The following is a 17,148-nucleotide window of genomic DNA, read 5'->3' on the forward strand; positions in this document are numbered from 1 at the left end:
AGAAAAGGCACACAAATTTGTTACTTTGCATATGTGCAAAAGCCACAAAAATATATGAGATTTTAAAGAAGGATCTGATGATTGAAGCTTCTATGGTATCCTGAGCCACAGAAAAGATTAAGGGCAAGAGGTTCCTTAGTAGTGAGGGCCACACAAGTTTCAGGAGGGTGAATAAAGTTTTTCATGTAAATAAACCTCTAAAGTAATAGCCCTCAGAAAATTTGTGGTACCATTTTGAACATCTCTTATCTAAAATCCAGAGCTTTTAAAATATTGATGTGGTCCCACAAATGGGAAATTCTACACAAGATCTTATGTTATTAATTACAGTCAGAACTCTAGCACTAAAATTATAGTATAAAATTACCTTAAGGCTGTGTGTATGAAATGTATATGAAACATTAATGAAGTTCATGTTTAGACCTGGGTCCTGTCCAAGACATCTCATTATGTATATATAAATCTTCCAAAATCTGATACCTTCTGAGATCTGAAATACTTCTAGTTTCAAGCATTTCAGATAAGAGGGACTTAACCTGTAGGTTCTGTGTTGATCTTTAGTCTCTTTTTCTAGATCCTTCTTTAGACAGATAAGGAGAAAACCTTTGCCTGCATCTGTCCGCTCTTCCTCATTGTCCCCCTGTCAGAACACGAAAGCACCATACTTTGGGGTATTGCTTTTTTTCAAGTCCCACCAATAGCATAAGAAATAGAAGTTTCCAGGAGGGGGGATGGGGGTAAAAAAGATGGTGGAATGAGATGGACATCATTACGCTAAGTACATGTATGAAGACACGAATGGTGTGAATACACTTTGTATATAACCAGAGATATGAAAAGACATGCTCTATATGTGTAATATGAATTGTAATGCATTCTGCTACCATATATATAACAAATTAGAATTAAAAAAGAAGTAGAAGTTTCCAGGCCAAAAGCAAAGAGAAAACTGTCTGCAGTCATACCCACCTGTCCTGCTCAGCGTCCCCAACCATGCTATGGCCAGGACAGGAGGGAGGATGCCCAGGGAGGACAGTTGGAGGGTCAGGCTCTGCTGAGTCCCATGGGGTGGCAAATGCAGAGTCTGACTGCGAGACTGTTTGGCCTTCGTGACTGCCCACATCATTTCTGCTTTTGCCAGGTGGCCTGAGCCAGGCTGTCCCTTGGCATTTCTGGGCTCTCCCAATCCAGGCATCACTCTGAGATCTGAGGAGCTTGGCTCCTGCATATGCTTCTGGTTCCCCTCATCATCTTGGGATTGGTCTAAAACAACCCAGGATGCTGGGCAAAGGCCTCTCTGCAGATTGCCTCCTTTGGGGACTTTTCTCCTCAGGATGTTTTGCTTTGGGCTGCTGCTTCTGCTCTTGCAGTTTCTCTCCTGATCAAGGGGCCCTAATGTCATAACCTCCCGACACGGGCTGAGAACCGCTGATGGAGCTGGCCAGGCTCTGACTTGTCCCCCAGCCCTTTTTCAAGCTGTTAGGACTCCAGCAGTCGCCACTGATTCCCTTCTGAGTTTTAGAACCAAGGTATCGTTTTCTCCAGGACACGCTCTTGTAACAGGCATTGGTTTCTATGGTTTCTAACCTGCTTTACTCAAGCTAATTGAGAGATTGCTTAAAGAAATATTTTTGTTATAAGAAGAAATCCCCTAATTAAGATGACATAAATAGAAGCTTTTAAAAAGTCATTGTATTTATAGGAAAACCTCAGGCCGACAGAAGATGAAGAGTATTCATACCTGATGCCTGAATCCCCAAGCAGGCAGTCAGTGGAAGGTGTCCCCTGTCCTCCACACGCCACTTCTGAGTTCTGCCTTGGCCTCACACATGTCACAACTTTCCATATACACCTGTGACCCTGTGGGCAGATGAGACCTGGACAAGGCCATGTTTCATTTAGGGGTATTACGTTCAGTCGACCCTAGCACTGAAGTAGATGGTAACCATTTTCTGGCTAGTTTTAATTTCTTGGAAAGGTGTCCAGAGACTAGTCTTAACTCAGGATCCCTTTTGCAGTGTGAATTGGGGATCCTGGGAGGTTTCTTTGAACACAAGGTGCTGGCTACAGTTCAAAATCACAAGTAGTTCCTCAAGTTATGGAATAATAAGAATTATTATAGAATAACATAGAATATTATAACAATAAGAATATAATAAGAATTATAGCTGTCTATAACTTTTATAAGTAAGGAAAGGTTAACCAGGGTTAGGGTTTTAAGGGTTTCACATATTATGCCAAATCTGCAGTTTATATTTTAGTCAGTGGATTCCCTTCCAAAGGATTATTTTGGTTGTTTTTCCCAAAAAACATTTTAAAGAGGGCAGTGATGTGATGTTTTAGGTAGTGACGTGATGTTCACTTATGGTAGACTCTCATAAACTAAAAACAAGTCAGGAAAACTTGCTGTAAAATGAGAAAATAGCAAATCTAACTTTAGGTAGAGTGTCCTTTTTAAAATGCAGAAGAATTAATTTTTAGCTTGTTATAGAAAGTGCCTGTGGCTACAGAGTGTTGGGCCTTCCTCCCTCCCCAACACGATGAAGTTCTGGTGTACATGTGGCTGCCTAGGGCTCTGAAGAGTTTGTTTCATTTAGGAATGAGGCTTTTTTGTAGATCCATAGAATGCCAGGTCATCGTACAGCTGATTCTTCTATTATGTGCCCCTTCTGTAATAACAGCAGATGACAGAGTGCCATTCTCTGACTCAAGGGTAATTACTGGTAAAGATTCCTTAATAAATGCCACTTTGCCATAGCACTCTTAGAGCAAAATATTTATGCCTGTCCCAGGTCAGAAGTTTGTGTGTTTGTGTTTGTGTGTGTGTGTGTGTGTGTGTGTGTAGGTACATATGTGCACATAAATTAGAATCTTGTACTTTTGGATCTGTAAGCCTCTGCATCTAGATAACCTATATGCTTTTTTAAAAGCTCTGATTCCATGTCTGATGTTTGCTGTGACTTTTTTTTTTACAAGGCCTGACCTTGGTGAGATTTAGTACAAAAAGGGGATTGAGGCAGTTTGTTAAACTTTCAACTAGTGGAAAAAGGAAGTGTGTAGATTCTTGGATGGCCCTGAGAGCCGGAGGGAAGTGGGGCAGGAAGCTGGCCTTGGACAAGCTGCTGCCCCTGGAAGGCACAGGCACACCCAAGGCAGGGCATTTGCTGCCCTGAATGATCTCCAGTCTTATCCTATATCTTCTAATAATCTACTCTTTTTTTGGGGGGGGGGTACCAGAAATTGGACTCCGGCACTGGTCCCTGAGACGCATCCCCAGCCCTATTTTGCATTTTATTTAGAGACACGGTCTCACTGAGTTGCTTAGCGCCTCCGTGTTACTGAGGCTGGCTTTGAACTCAAGATCCTCTTGCCTCAGTCTCCTGAGCTGCTGAGATTACAGGAGCTAATAAACTATTCTTCTATCAATGTTTATGATCAGTGAGATTCTCCAATTTGGACTTTGGTAATCTGAGAAATGACCATTAACTATAGATGCAGTATAAACTATTCAATTTAGATGAACTAAGAAATTACAAGTAAATCACCTATGCATATAATAAATATGCTTCTGTGAAATGAATTTTCAACAAGGAACAGGCAATTTGTGATCCATTTTTCTATTTTCAGAGAAGGTTAGTTTGGGAAAATGAATGTTTCATATATAAATATGTATATTTAAGCACTAATATTTAATACACATAAAAGAATGTTTGTATTCTGGATAAGGCATAGAGAATAATAATAAAAGCAGCCATCAGTTTAAGAAACAAAATACCACTGATGACTTTTTTTTAAAAAATCTATCCTCTGCCCATTCCCAGGGCCCTCCTCCCTGGATTTGTGTTCCTGGTTCCTGTGAGATGCCAGTAGGATCCATCCTTGTAAGGAGCCCTTGTTCATTCTCCTGCTGCTGTGTGCCATTCCAACCTGTGGAGGGAGCCTGGGGTGTTTCCAGTGTGCCCTTATCTCAAATCAGATTGTTGGAAGCTTTCTTGCTCACGTCTTGGTGAACAAAAGTCCCACAGACCTACACCTAGAAGTAGAACCCAGCGCCCACTCAGCCATGTCAGGGCTTCTTAGATGGGCCAAATGGTTTCTACCAGCATGCAGGGTTTTCATCATTCCTTGTTCTTGTAAATACCTTCAAATGTTGTCAATTTAATGGGTACATAATGAACTCTCATGTAGTTTTTTTTTTTTTTTTTAATATTTATTTTTTAGTATTTGGAGGACACAACATCTTTGTTTGTATGTGGTGCTGAGGATCGAACCCGGGCCGCACGCATGCCAGGCGAGCGCGCTACCGCTTGAGCCACATCCCCAGCCCCTGTAGTTTTAATTTGTAATTCCAGGTGACTGATCGGGTTGAATTATTTTATCGTGTTGATGAGTTAGATATTCATCTGACTTCTTCAGTGAAAATCCTGCTTGTGCCTTTTGCTGATTCCTCTGTTATAATTCTTACATTAGGAGTTCCCTGTGTCATCCAGATGGCTTTGGTCAGACATGTGATGTTGGTGTCTCTTCCTCTAGTCCACTTATTTTTTCCCATTTTGTCTTTTCTCTTTTATGGAGTCTTCTTTATTTTTTGTAGTGCTGGGAATGCAACCCAAGGCCTTGTACATGCCAAGTGAGTGCTTTACCTCTGAGCTCCATCCCCAGCCCCCAGTGGTGACTTTTGAATAACACAAGTTTTAACACTTTATCGTGGGTGAATTTATCCTTTTTTCCCTCCTTAGGGTTTGTACTTTTAAAAAATCTTCATTTAAAAATTCTCTCCTACCCTAAGATCATGAACATATTTTTATTCTCAAAGTTTTAAAAATTATGCCTTAATACTTAGGAATCTTAATCATCTGGAATCATTTTGGTGTATGCTATAAGGTATAAATCCAGTCTCTAAAAATTTTTCTTGACTCTTTTGTTTATTGAATGTGCATACAATAACCATATTCAACAAACAATTCAAGTTTCCATATATGTGAACCCAGAAATGTTCTCTTGGTTAAACCTTGTAACTGTATTATTTTAGTTACTGAAGCTGTATATTATATTCTACCTATTGAATCAGGTCCCCTGACCTTATCTTTTTCAGAGATATCTTTTGTTTTTAGGCCTTCTCTGTCACATGAATTTTATTTTATTGATTCTGTAGTGCTGGGGAACGAACGTAGGACCTTACTCATGTTAGACAAGTGCTCTGTGTACACCCTAAGCCTCTGCCCTTTGAATTTTAGGATATACTTGTTGAGTTACACGTACACATGTCTGTCCTGTTAGAATTTGCATTGGAATGGCACAGTTTTCCTCTGGATCAGTTAGGGGAAATTTTTTTAAATTATACAATATAATTTGCATATGGTAAAATACACAGAAGTGCACAGGTAATGAATTTCGACGAATCCATACCTTGTATAATCAATACCTCAAACAAATAGAGACTATTTGTATCACCCCAGCAGGTTCCCGAGGTCCCTCTCCATTTACTTGCCCTGTACTTTCCAAAGTAAGCACTTCTGATTTCTGTCAGCATATATTAGTGTTGCCTACTTCATAGCAGTGAAAATATACAGTATGTTTGTGGTTTCTTTCACATTTTTTTGAGATTCATCCATTTGTTGTCTTTATCAGTAGTTTATTCCTTTTTATTTTTAAATAATATTCCACTGTATGACTATGCCACAATTAAATGGGTACAGATGGATGACACTGAGTTATTTCCTGTTTGGGGCTATCATGAATCAGCCCACAATGCATAGATCTGTACAAGTCATTTTATGGACACAGATCTATACTTGAGAGAAGTGGAAAAATCATGAGTGGGGTAATGCATTTAACTTTGTAAAAAACTGCCAATCAGTTCTCCAAAGCGATAATGCTATTTTATACTCGCTCCTTCCAACCAAGTGTGAAATTCCAGGTGTTGTTCGTCCCCACACACGGTTGCTGCCATCAGTCTTTTGAAGGGTAGCCATATTCTAAGAGCTATGGGGTATTTCCTTAAGTCTCTCTGCCTCTGATGATGATGTGCATTCTTTCATGTTCCTTTGGTCATTTCTACACCTTCTTTTGTGAAGTGTCTGTTTGAGTCTTTGGCCCACTTGGAAAAATAAGTTTGTCTTTTTATATTTTGGCCTGCAGGAGTTTTATATATCCTGGATATGAATATGAATCCTGGATATGAATCATTTGCCAGGTTCTTTCTCCCAGGCTGGAGCTTGACCTGTTGTCTAGCCTTATGTCTTAATTGCGTACTATAATTTTATAGCAATTTCTGAAATCCATTAGTGTGTATCCTTCAGTTTTGTTCTTCATTTCCAAGATTCTTTTGGCTATTCTAGGCCTTTCAAATTCATTTTATATTTTTCAAACCAGTTTATCAATTTCTGCAGAAGTTATTCTTGCTGAGATTACAATTTAGATTTTATATTTCTCCATAAATAGCTTATACATCTTTGTTAAATCATTTTCTTATACCTTGTTTTACTTTTTTTTAAGATTAAAATTTCTAATTGTTGTTTGTGTCTAGAAATGCAGATTGCTTTGGTATGTTTATTTTGAACATGATTATTTTTAAAAGAAAATTCTTACTTTTTAAAAAAACATTTGTTTTTTAGTTATAGTTGGACACAATACTTTTATTTTATTTATTTACATGTGGTGCTGAGGATCGAACCCTGGGCCTCCCGAGATGTGCTAGGCAAGCACTCTACTGCTAAGCCACAACCCCAGCCTAAAGAAAATTATTTCTAAACTCAGTAATTCTAATAGGTTCTTTTGTGTTTCCATATGAACAATAATGTCATTCATGAATAATTATAGTCCTATGTCTATTCAATTCTTTGTAACTGTTCTTTTTCGTGCTTTATTGTATTGGCAGAGGCTCTTAGGATGTTGAGTAGAGATGGTGTATTAGTTTGCACGGTATTGTAAGGAGGTACCACAAACTGGATCCCTTAAGTAGCAGAAATTTACTCTCAAATTCCAGAGAGTAGAAATCTGAGCTTGGGTGTCAGTTGTGTTGTTCCTTCTGAAGGAGAATCTTGGGCATCTCATCTTGTTCCTTGTTTTAAAGGGAATAATGCTAAGATTTTGCTGTTAGGTTTTTTGGTTTGTTTGTTTCAGACAGTAGGATAATATGCTACAAATTTTTGTTGTAAATTGTAAATGAATGTTGAATTTTTTAATACTTTTCTGTGTCTATTGAAATAATAATATCTTTCTTTTAAAATTTGTAAATACAAATGAATTAAAGCCAATGGGTTTTATTTTCTTAAATCAATGTTGCATCCAACTTGGACATGTTATATGTTTTTAATATGTACTGGTTGATTCAGTGTGTTAATATTTAGGCATGCTTACTCATGAGTCAGAATGATCCATGTTTTCCCCATTATCCTTCCTGGGTTTGAATATCAAAGTTTTACCTTTTTTTCTGGCTTCATAAAACACTTTTTAAAATTATTTTTTTTTATTAAACAAAATTTTTTAGGTGCCAGGGTTGTGGCTCAATGGTACGGTGCTTGCCTCCACGTGTGAGGCACTGAGTTCGATCCCTGGTACCACATAAAAATAAAATAAAGGTACTGTATCCATCTACAACTAAAAAATATTACATTTTTTTAATGTTCAGGAAAATTATGTAGAATTTGAATTATGTGATTCCAGGTGTTTGGCAGAAATAGCCTGGAGAACCGTCTAGACCTAGTGCTTACTTCATCGGACAATCCGTGACCATGACATCTGAAAACAACCAGTGCTCTGCGTTGCTCATAAACTCCTCCATATCAGCTCTCTTGGCTTTGGCTGTGTGCTATGAAACAAGGCAGGGCCTCCAGCAGCATACATAGCTATTTTAATAGTCCTCCAAGTGAAAAGCATGCACGTTTTTTATTGAAGCTTATATAAATAGACAGATAGATAGATAGATAGATAGATAGATAGAAATTTGTTCTGGCTAACCTATGGATAGCCAGAAAGAATGGGCTTGTCATTTGGAGTATAGTTGTAGATGATCTAAGGGGCCTAAGGGAACATGCCAAGAGCAACAGGTTCTTACAAGAACAACTCTAGGTGCTAAGATAAATGTTTCTGTGTACATTTGCAGAAAACGCATTTTCAGAGATACTTATTTAAATTCACATTATCACTAGTGGCAATATCTTTAAAAGGACAATATACACACTCTCAACTTGATAGAAAATGTTTGCTAATACTATTAATGTGGCTTTTAATGCATATTCTTCTATCATTTGATTATTTTTCTAGACTTATTTCTTTAATAAGTTTGGGAGATGAGACAGTATTTTATAACTTTTTATTTTATCTTATACAGTTAGAGGTACTTATTGCATATGTAATATTTCCCTTGCATAAATTATGCACCGTGAATGTACTAAACCATTTCAGGGTCTTTCTCTTACTGGATCTAAATTTTGAAAATTTTGGAGAAAACATGAAAATGTTATTCTTTAAATTGCAATCTTGCTTTTAATGTGCAGTTCTAACAAAAAGTTAGATCAGTTTGAAACCCACAGTAAAGGATTTGTGTACCTCAGGGAAACTTTAAAACATGGAAACTTCTGATTGGGTTGGATTCAATAGAGAAGTGTAGTCTCAACCTGATCTATTTATGATTCATATTTTAGTTACATAAATTGATCATGTAAATAGATCATGGAGAGAATTTTCCTGCTGCTTAAAATAGTAAACCATTATTAAGTGATGTGGTCAGCTTTCATTTACCTCCATCTAATTTTGATTTTTATAAATTACTATTTAATTACTATAGTAGTCCTTAATTTTTTATTTTTTATATTTGGTACTAGGGATTGAACCCAGAGGATTTAACCATTGAGCCACATCCGAGGCCTTTTAATTAATTAGTTAATTTTATTTTGAGACAGGGTCTCACTAGGTATGGTCCTTTATTTAAAGAGCCCTGCTAGGAGGAGACTTACCTTTGGCAAGACTGGAATAAATGTAGTTAGCAGATAATGAAACAACATTGCACTTCTTTTTTAATATCATAGAATTATGACTTTTTGATAAGCCGCATGTTTTTCTTACAAGTCCCTCTTCCTCTCTGTCCTTATGGCCTGCCTCAGTACTTAGATAAAATGCAAGGTGTTTGGCTCTTTCCATAATATTCTTCATTGTAAAATGTTCAGGTTATCCTTCATGCTAAGTGAAGATAGAGGCTAGAATTATAGACAATCTGCTTTTAAGAAGTTAAATAAGAGGAATTTGATAATAGGTGCCTGGAGCATGTTTTCCTGTTCTTTTTGCAAAGGGAGAGATACAATTCATATTTTAAGTGACAGAATCCTGCCATTTTAAAAAACAGCCCTGATTGATCAACCAATGATGGAAGAAGTATTCTGTATTAATTTGGCTTTCACTGACTGAGATGTCTCCAAGCCTATATTTCAATATGTGGGTCTTGCTCATTAGCATTTAAATGGAAAAAATATTCTCTAGGTGGGTTTTAGTGACTATATTTGGTTGTAACAAATAGACGGTGATGTTTAAGAGTTGTTTGTGCCAGAATTACTTGTAGCAGCTTATAGGCATTCTTCACCCAGCTGTCCCTGGGTGGCTGTGGAAATCCTGCAGCCCTGGGACAGATGGACAGGGTGACTTCTGTGGGTGCTGTCTTTACAGCCTCTGTGCACAGTTCCTGCCTCCTTCCCATCATCTCTCTGAAGATGAGCACTCATCGATGAGTGTGAAGATGCTGGGGTGGGGGGCTTGCGTGTCCGTGTGTTCTTGTTTATGACTTAGTCTTTGGAGGAGAGAGGTTACCCATACCTGAGGACAGAATGTGGCACTGTTTCTTCTCTTGTTACCTAACTAGGGAAATTAACATCTGAAGCAGACTTGGGGGTTGAGAAAAGGGTAGAAGCTGGTCAAGACCAGGAGGGAATTGTAGTGAGATTAAGAATATTTTAGGGTGCAGTGGGCCAGAAATTAAGCATTTTACTCAAACTGATTTACTCAATCCTCAAATAATCCTACATAGTGGGTGCTGTTATTTTTATACTCATTTCACAGATGAGGAAATTGAGGATGGAAAAGTCAAGTGTCTTGGTGCTGCTATGAACTTGGTTATTTGCAAAAGTAAAAACCTATTGTTCATAGTTGTGGAGACTGGCAAGTCCAAGATCAAGGTCCTAGCAGATTCAGTGCTCAGTTAGGGCCTGTTCTTCATAGATGGTGACTTCTAGCTGGTGGAAGGGACAAATAAGCTCTCTCAGACCACAGCACCAAGTAATTTGCTCAAGTGATAGGAGGGGATAAGAGGTTTGTCCACAAACAAACCTCATTCCCAGGCCCTTCTGGAGATTCTGTTGTCTCGGGGAAAGGAACTGGAGTCTCATTCATGGGTAGCTGTTATTGCCTTGGCGAAAGTGAGGTGTAAGAAATTATGGAGCTGTCAAGTCTTTGAGTTGAAAATCACTTTAGAGGTTATTTGATTCCTCCTCTTGCCTGATGTGTGCATCTTCCAGAATATTTCTCAGGCCTCCCAACTTTTGCAGGGATGCCTTAGAAGATTAAGGAATTTAATCTCTCATGAGCTTAAATTGAAGATTAAATTGAGTAACTTGAAGTAGTGGAGAAGTCATTCTGATGTGAGCCAGACATCTGATGTGAGCCATCCCTGTAACTCCCATAGTCTTCACAGTCCTCTCCAGAGCAGCTGACACTGCCCCTATGGGTGTTAGGGACTGTGCCCTTGGGGCTGTCTCCCACCACCCAGAAGTCAAGGGAGGCCACCTTGGTCTGCTGCCTCGCACTTTAGAGGAAGGAATAGGAAGCCCAGTGTAGCATGTGGGGTGGTCTCTCTTCTCAGCTAGACGGGGGATTGGAGGCACATCTTCACTACCTGACATGAACATGTTTGGAGCCATATGCAGCATTAGAGCCTGGGAGGAGCACCAAGGAATTGGAGGCATGGGTCATTGTTTCTGGCAGGTTCCTGGAGTAGTATCCCACCATTCTCTTAATGCAAATTAAAATAACCCTAGAAGCTCGGGGAAGATCCACAAGGATCATTTCTACTTCTTTTAGAACTCTTTGTCATGTTGTCTGTGGGTGAGCCCATGTTCTTGTTCATATAGGTAGCTGTGTCTCCCAGGAATGAGGGGAGGAAGCCCCATGTAACTCTCAGCTCTGCTGGAAGGAGGGGGACAGCACTGTGATCACAGGCACCCGTGCGTATACCCCTTGCTGGGTCTCCCAGTTGCCTCATGGGACAGGTCATGCAAAAAAATCTTTTCTTTCCATTTTTTAACAGCATCAACCTATTTTCTTGGGTTGAAATGATGTGGGGAATCAGTGTGTCTTTATTGCAACCCAAAATGTTTCTGCTTGCTTCTTGTTCCTTTGAAGTCACCCTTTCCTCTTTCTCCTCCGACAGCGCAACCAGTAGACATGGTGAACATCAAGGCCTTCAGCTTGGTCTCTGCGGTGGAGCGGGAGCTGCTGATGGGTGACAAGGAGCGCATCAACATAGAATGCGTGGAGTGCTGTGGCCGGAACCTCTACGTAGGCACCAACGACTGCTTCATCTATCACTTTCTGCTGGAGGAGAAGACTTTGCCCGCAGGGACAGCCGCGTTCACTGCCACCAAGCAGCTGCACAGGCACCTGGGCTTCAAGAAGCCCGTGAACGAGCTGCGGGCGGCCTCAGCCCTCAACAGGCTGCTGGTGCTGTGTGACAACTCCATCACCCTGCTCAACATGCTGAACCTGGAGCCCGTCCCCTCGGGGGCTCGCATCAAAGGGGCCACTGCGTTCGCTTTGAACGAGAACCCCGTGAGCGGGGACCCGTTCTGCGTGGAAGTGTGCATCATCTCCGTCAAACGCAGGACCATCCAGGTGTTTCTTGTGTACGAGGACCGCGTTCAGATCGTCAAGGAAGTGTCCACCCCCGAGCAGCCTCTGGCCGTGGCTGTCGACGGCCATTTCTTGTGCCTGGCTCTGACCACGCAGTACATCATCCTGAACTACAGCACTGGCCTCTCCCAGGACCTGTTTCCCTACTGCAGTGAGGAGAAGCGGCCCATCGTTAAGAGGATAGGCAGACAGGAGTTCCTGCTGGCTGGCCCCGGCGGCCTGGGTGAGGAGGGCGCTTGGGTGCTGCCACCATCAGCACCTCTATCCTGCCGCGTCATCTAATGTGTGCTGTAGTAGGAGAGAGGTTTTACTTTCTTATTTTTTTTGGTCCCAGGAATTGAATCCAAGAGCATTTAACCTCTGAGCCATCTCTCCAGCCCTTTTTATATTTTATTTAGAGACAGGATCTCCCTAAGTTGCTTCGGGCCTAACTAAGTTGCTAAGGCTGACTTTGAACTTGCGATCCTCCTGCCTCAGCTTCGTGAGCTGCTGGGATTACAGGCATTCAACACCACACCCAGCAGGGGAGAGGTGTTAACTGCGAAAAGTTAACACAGTCATGCATGTTCTGCTGATAGGGATATGTTCTTAGAAGTGCATATTTCGGTGATTTCTTCATGGTGCAATTACCACAGAGTGTGCTTACATCAACTAGGATGGCTATGATGCCGCTGGGTGATATCATGCTCTATGGGACCAGTCATGTACGCAGTCCCTTGTGGACCCAGTGGTCTGTAAGCGCAGCACAACTGTACTCATAAAGAGTGTTTGCCAGTATTCCTCAACACTGTGGCCAGATCAGGGCAAAACTACATGACACGTGTCCTGTATTCCATCAGTCAGTGCATGTGGAGTTAAGTAGGCAAAAGTGGTTTTGTTCTGTGTTAAAGTGGAGTTTGCAGATGACTCTGCTGGGAAAATTATTTTAAGTAAATAACTACAAAAATAAAACCCTGCACAACTTCTAGCTTTTCCCAAGTGGGTAGGTGTGTAATGTGGTTGTTTTTACTCCTCGTTCTGAAAACAAGTTGAGGCAGCTCACGAGGGTGTTTGGAAGGGTCACTTCGGCTCACAGTTTTAGAAGTTGTGGTCCATGGTCAATCAGGTGGACCTGCTGCTTTGGGTCCCTGGTGGGGTTTCCAGATGGCAATGGTGAGGAGCAGGTGGCAGAGCAAACTGTTACCTCCTGGGCGGCCAGGAAGTGAAGGAGAGGAGGAAGGGGCGAGGTCTCACTGTCCTCCTCAAGGGCATGCATGGAATGACCTGAAGACCTCCCACTGAATCTCCCGGAGGTTCTGCCAGTTGCCCCACCCTTGGGACCAAGCCTTGGCATATGGGCCTTTGGGGACACCTGAGACCCAGACCAGTGTATGGGGGGCTTTAATGTTTTGTCCATAATTTTCTCTAGTATTCCTATATTCTCTATTTTTCCTGTAATTTATCCCACCAAAAAGTTTTTAGTCACTTTTTGAAAGGGACTGTAGCTGTTCTCAGGTGGCCCTGTCCAGTTCCCTGCACTGCATTTCAAGGTCAAGTACAGAGCTATTAGCATTAGTGGTATCTTCTAGTATGCTCTGTTAGTCCTGGGTGGCTCCTGTGAGAGTTAGTTGTGTGTTTATGTTGCAGGGCGCTGGTGAGAATCCATTCTACACTCAAATGTTTTAACCTTCGAGAGTTTTTGTGTGGATGTCTCATTTCAAAGTGATTGAAACATTTTCTAATATTAACTAAAATCTGGGTCATGAACTAGTTAAATCTCTTCATGAGTTTTACTTTTAAGAAAATAGACCTTAAGTCGGGCGTGGTGGTGCACACCTGTAATCCCAGCAACACAGGAGGCTTAGGCAGGAGGATTTCGAGTTTGAAGTCAACCTCAGTGAGGGCGAGGCACTAAACAACTCAGTGAGACCCTGTCTCTAAATAAAATACAAAATAGGGCTGGGGATGTGGCTCAATGCCTGAGTGCCCCTGAGTTCAATCCCCAGTATTCCCCCTCAAAAAAGAAAAGAAAATAGACTTTATTTTTAAAAGCTGTTTGAGTTTCCCAGCAAATTGAGAGGAAAATATAGAGATTTTCTATCTTGCTTCTGTCTCCACAGGCACACCCCACCCATCTTGTATTTATGGGTGTGTTTTTCAGTTTGTTTGAACTGGTTCCAACCAAGGCCCATACATTGCAGTTGGTTGGTAGCTCAAATTTCTTTCTTTCATTTTTTTTTTTTAGGCTTCCCCCCTGCTTTGTATTTTAACTTAATTTTTGGTTGAAGAAGTTAGATGGCTTCAACCACAGCTTCTCAGTGCCTGGATTTTGGTGATTTTATCCCTGTGATGTTTATATGCCTCTCTGACCTCTGTTCTGCAAGTGGGTCATTAGGAGATATTCATCTGTTCCTCCTTCACGTGTTTCAGGAATGCTTCTGTGAAGCAAAGTCTGTCCTCCTCTACTGTTTGATTATCCCTAAGCACTTGCATGAAAAGGTAGGATGAGACCATGTGGTGGTCCCTCTGACTTCTAGAAATGACTTTTTAACAAGCATCATTATGAACTCACAGGCCTCAGCATTTGTGATACACTTGGTTCCATTGGTGCTTGGTGTGCATTTGTTCAGGTGGACTCCTGAGCACCTTTATACTCAGGAGTCTAGAAATCTAATAGCTTTCTTATCTTCTGGAATGTTCTGGGCTCACCTCCTGACTTGCTGCCCCAGGTCTGGTTTCAGCCATTCCTCCAAGGGGCCCTGCTGTTACACACCACCGTCTGGGGGCTGGAAGTGCTGGTTGGCCATCATTTCTAGACCTTTTCTGGACAGCACTGGGACTTCCATCACGAGCTCATGTTGATGGGACGGTCCATCTGTATGTTGGCATCTACTTGAAAGGAGAGCTTAAACCACCCCAACATCATTCCTTTGATTTATCCCACAGTACGCAGAATAGAGCAGCAGTACCAACACTGCTGTTTCCACAGCATAATTACTGGAAAAAGTCTGATTGTTGGTGGTTCTTTTTGTCCTTAGGATATTAAGAATCAAAAATTACTGGGTTTAAAGTCCTTGGAGTGGTTCCCTGTGTGTGGCTATGCCACCAACTGGCATACAGTTAGGTTGATTTGTTTTATTTTACTTTTAGATCTTAAGAAATTGCTTTAGTTTTGTTTATTTTTTATTATATAAATATTTACAATCCAAGTGATGCAGCAGGGTATAATCAAAGAGGACTAGTGTATGTTCTTGTAGGTAACTTTCATATTTTCAGGGCTTATTCTTTCATTTTTAAATAAAACGTATGAAAAAAATACGTAAATATTTGTATCTCATCTCCTTCTTTTTTTCCTAAATGGTAATCTACATTTTTCTACCTTGCTTTTTAAATTTAGTGTGTTATGGCTGTTGCTTTGTAGCATAATCTGAAGTATTCCTCTTTCATTTTTAATTTTTTTTAATGGGATCTCACTGTGTTGGCCTTGAATTTCTGGGCCCAGGTGATTCTCCTGCCTCAGCCTCCTGGGTAGCTAGGACTGCCGGTGTGCACGACCAACCCCAGCCCTTCTTCATTCTTACAGCTGCGTATTACTCTGCTGTGGGACAGTACCATAGTTCATCCACCAGTTCTGTGGGGTTTTCCCAGTCTTATGCTGTTTAACCTTTTCGTGTGTGGCTGTTCTCCTCCTCCTCCTCCTCCTCCTCCTCTTTCATCTAGGGGAAAGCTCTTTAGAGGTGGGATTGCTGAGTCAAAGGGCAACCACATGTGAATTTTGCTAGGTATTATCCCCAGAAATGTATGACAGTGGCTCTTTACCTGCCAGCTTTGCCCACAGTCTATTGTCCACACTTTTGTGTTTTTGCTAGTCTGGTACCTGAGAAATGGCGCGTCACTCTTGTTTCAATTTGCATATCCTATATGTGTAAGGTAAAGCATTTTTCATGTTTAAAATTTCAATGAATTTCATTTCATTGGATGGGATTTATCTATTCTTTTTTGTTTAATATCTTTTTTTTTCTTGGTGCTGGGGATTGAACCCGGGACCTCACACATGCTAAGCACAAGCTGTACCACTGAGTCACACATTCCCAGGCCCAAATCCTCTATTATCCACTAGCCTCTTTTTTTTAGGAAAAAAAAATATATTTTTAGTGTATTTAAAATAACTAATCTGCTATATAAGTTTCAAATATTTGTTTTGAATATTTTGATATGCAAAGATTTTTTATATATAATCTAATCCAGTTACTGCTTCTTGATTTTAAGTCATAGTTAGGATGCTGCCCCATCTTCAAGGTTCTAGACAAATTCACTTGTGTTTTCTGCTAGTACTTGTATAGTCTCATGTCTTCCTATATAAAGAACAGATTCAGTTTTGTGTTTTTCTTTTGGCTATCCACTTAGCTCAACCAACTGAAGGGTCCATCTTCTCACTAGCTTAGGTGAATATTGATATTTCCATCTACCCTTCAGTCTGTGTCTGAATTTTCTGTTTTGTTCATCTGTCCTCTTAACTATTCCTGGACCTGCACCTAACTGCTTTAGTTATAAAGGCTTTACAGTGAAAATATTCCACTCCAGCACCCTTTGATTGTTGTAGTGTTAAAATTAAGGAAAATGAGGTTGCATTTACCCCCAACTTTACTCTGTCTTGACTACCTTTAGCATCATGCTAAATGAACCATCCTTCTTGCAATTGCTACTAATATTAGCAAATTGAAAGGTCAGTTGTAAGGTCTCTTACACACACCCTGTATATTTGTAGGTTGTATATACAGCACAGCCATCACCAGCATCATTACGTGTCTTCAGAGACTAATAATGCTGAATGGAAATGCACCTTTCAGCATAAAAGCATCTGTATTCATTTTATCTGCTGCCTTTCTCCCTGACTATAACTTGTAAGCACTCCTATGTTGTGAGAAATTGCTCTTTTAACTTTTTGCAAAGCAATACTTTGCTGAATTTTCATAATACAATTGATTATGGTAATTTTCACTGTATCTCTTGGTAATGCTTCTTTAAAAAGGCAAATATTGCAGCCACTGCTCACCCCATGTGGGCCGCTCTCCTTCCAGCTTAGACGAGGGGGTGAACTGAAACTTAAAGGGTGCATAGCAGAAAAGAATGTTTTTAAAAGGTGTAATGCCCAGTGGCTCATGAGGCTGAGGCAGAAGGATGGCAAGTTCAAAGCTGGACTCAGCGAAAGCGAGACGCTAAGCAACTCAGTGAGACCCTGTCTGTAAATAAAATACAAAATAAGGCTGA

General features: G+C 40.6%; 1 protein-coding gene across 2 annotated transcripts in view; it reads left to right on the top strand.

The window, feature by feature from the left end:
• Tgfbrap1 (transforming growth factor beta receptor associated protein 1) overlaps positions 1–17,148 on the top strand; it is a 60,823-nt gene that overhangs the window by 6,487 nt on the left and 37,188 nt on the right. For both annotated transcript variants that reach the window (XM_046423305.2, XM_046423304.2), the window contains exon 2: positions 11,420–12,121. In XM_046423305.2, coding sequence (XP_046279261.1) covers positions 11,434–12,121 — 688 coding nt within the window. In that variant the 5' untranslated portion in view covers positions 11,420–11,433. The remainder of the gene's footprint in view (positions 1–11,419; positions 12,122–17,148) is intronic.

The sequence above is a fragment of the Marmota monax genome, unplaced genomic scaffold (assembly GCF_021218885.2).
Source record: "Marmota monax isolate L192 unplaced genomic scaffold, Marmota_monax_Labrador192_F-V1.1 WCK01_AAM20220418_F8-fsc00271, whole genome shotgun sequence".
Taxonomy (NCBI): domain Eukaryota; kingdom Metazoa; phylum Chordata; class Mammalia; order Rodentia; family Sciuridae; genus Marmota; species Marmota monax.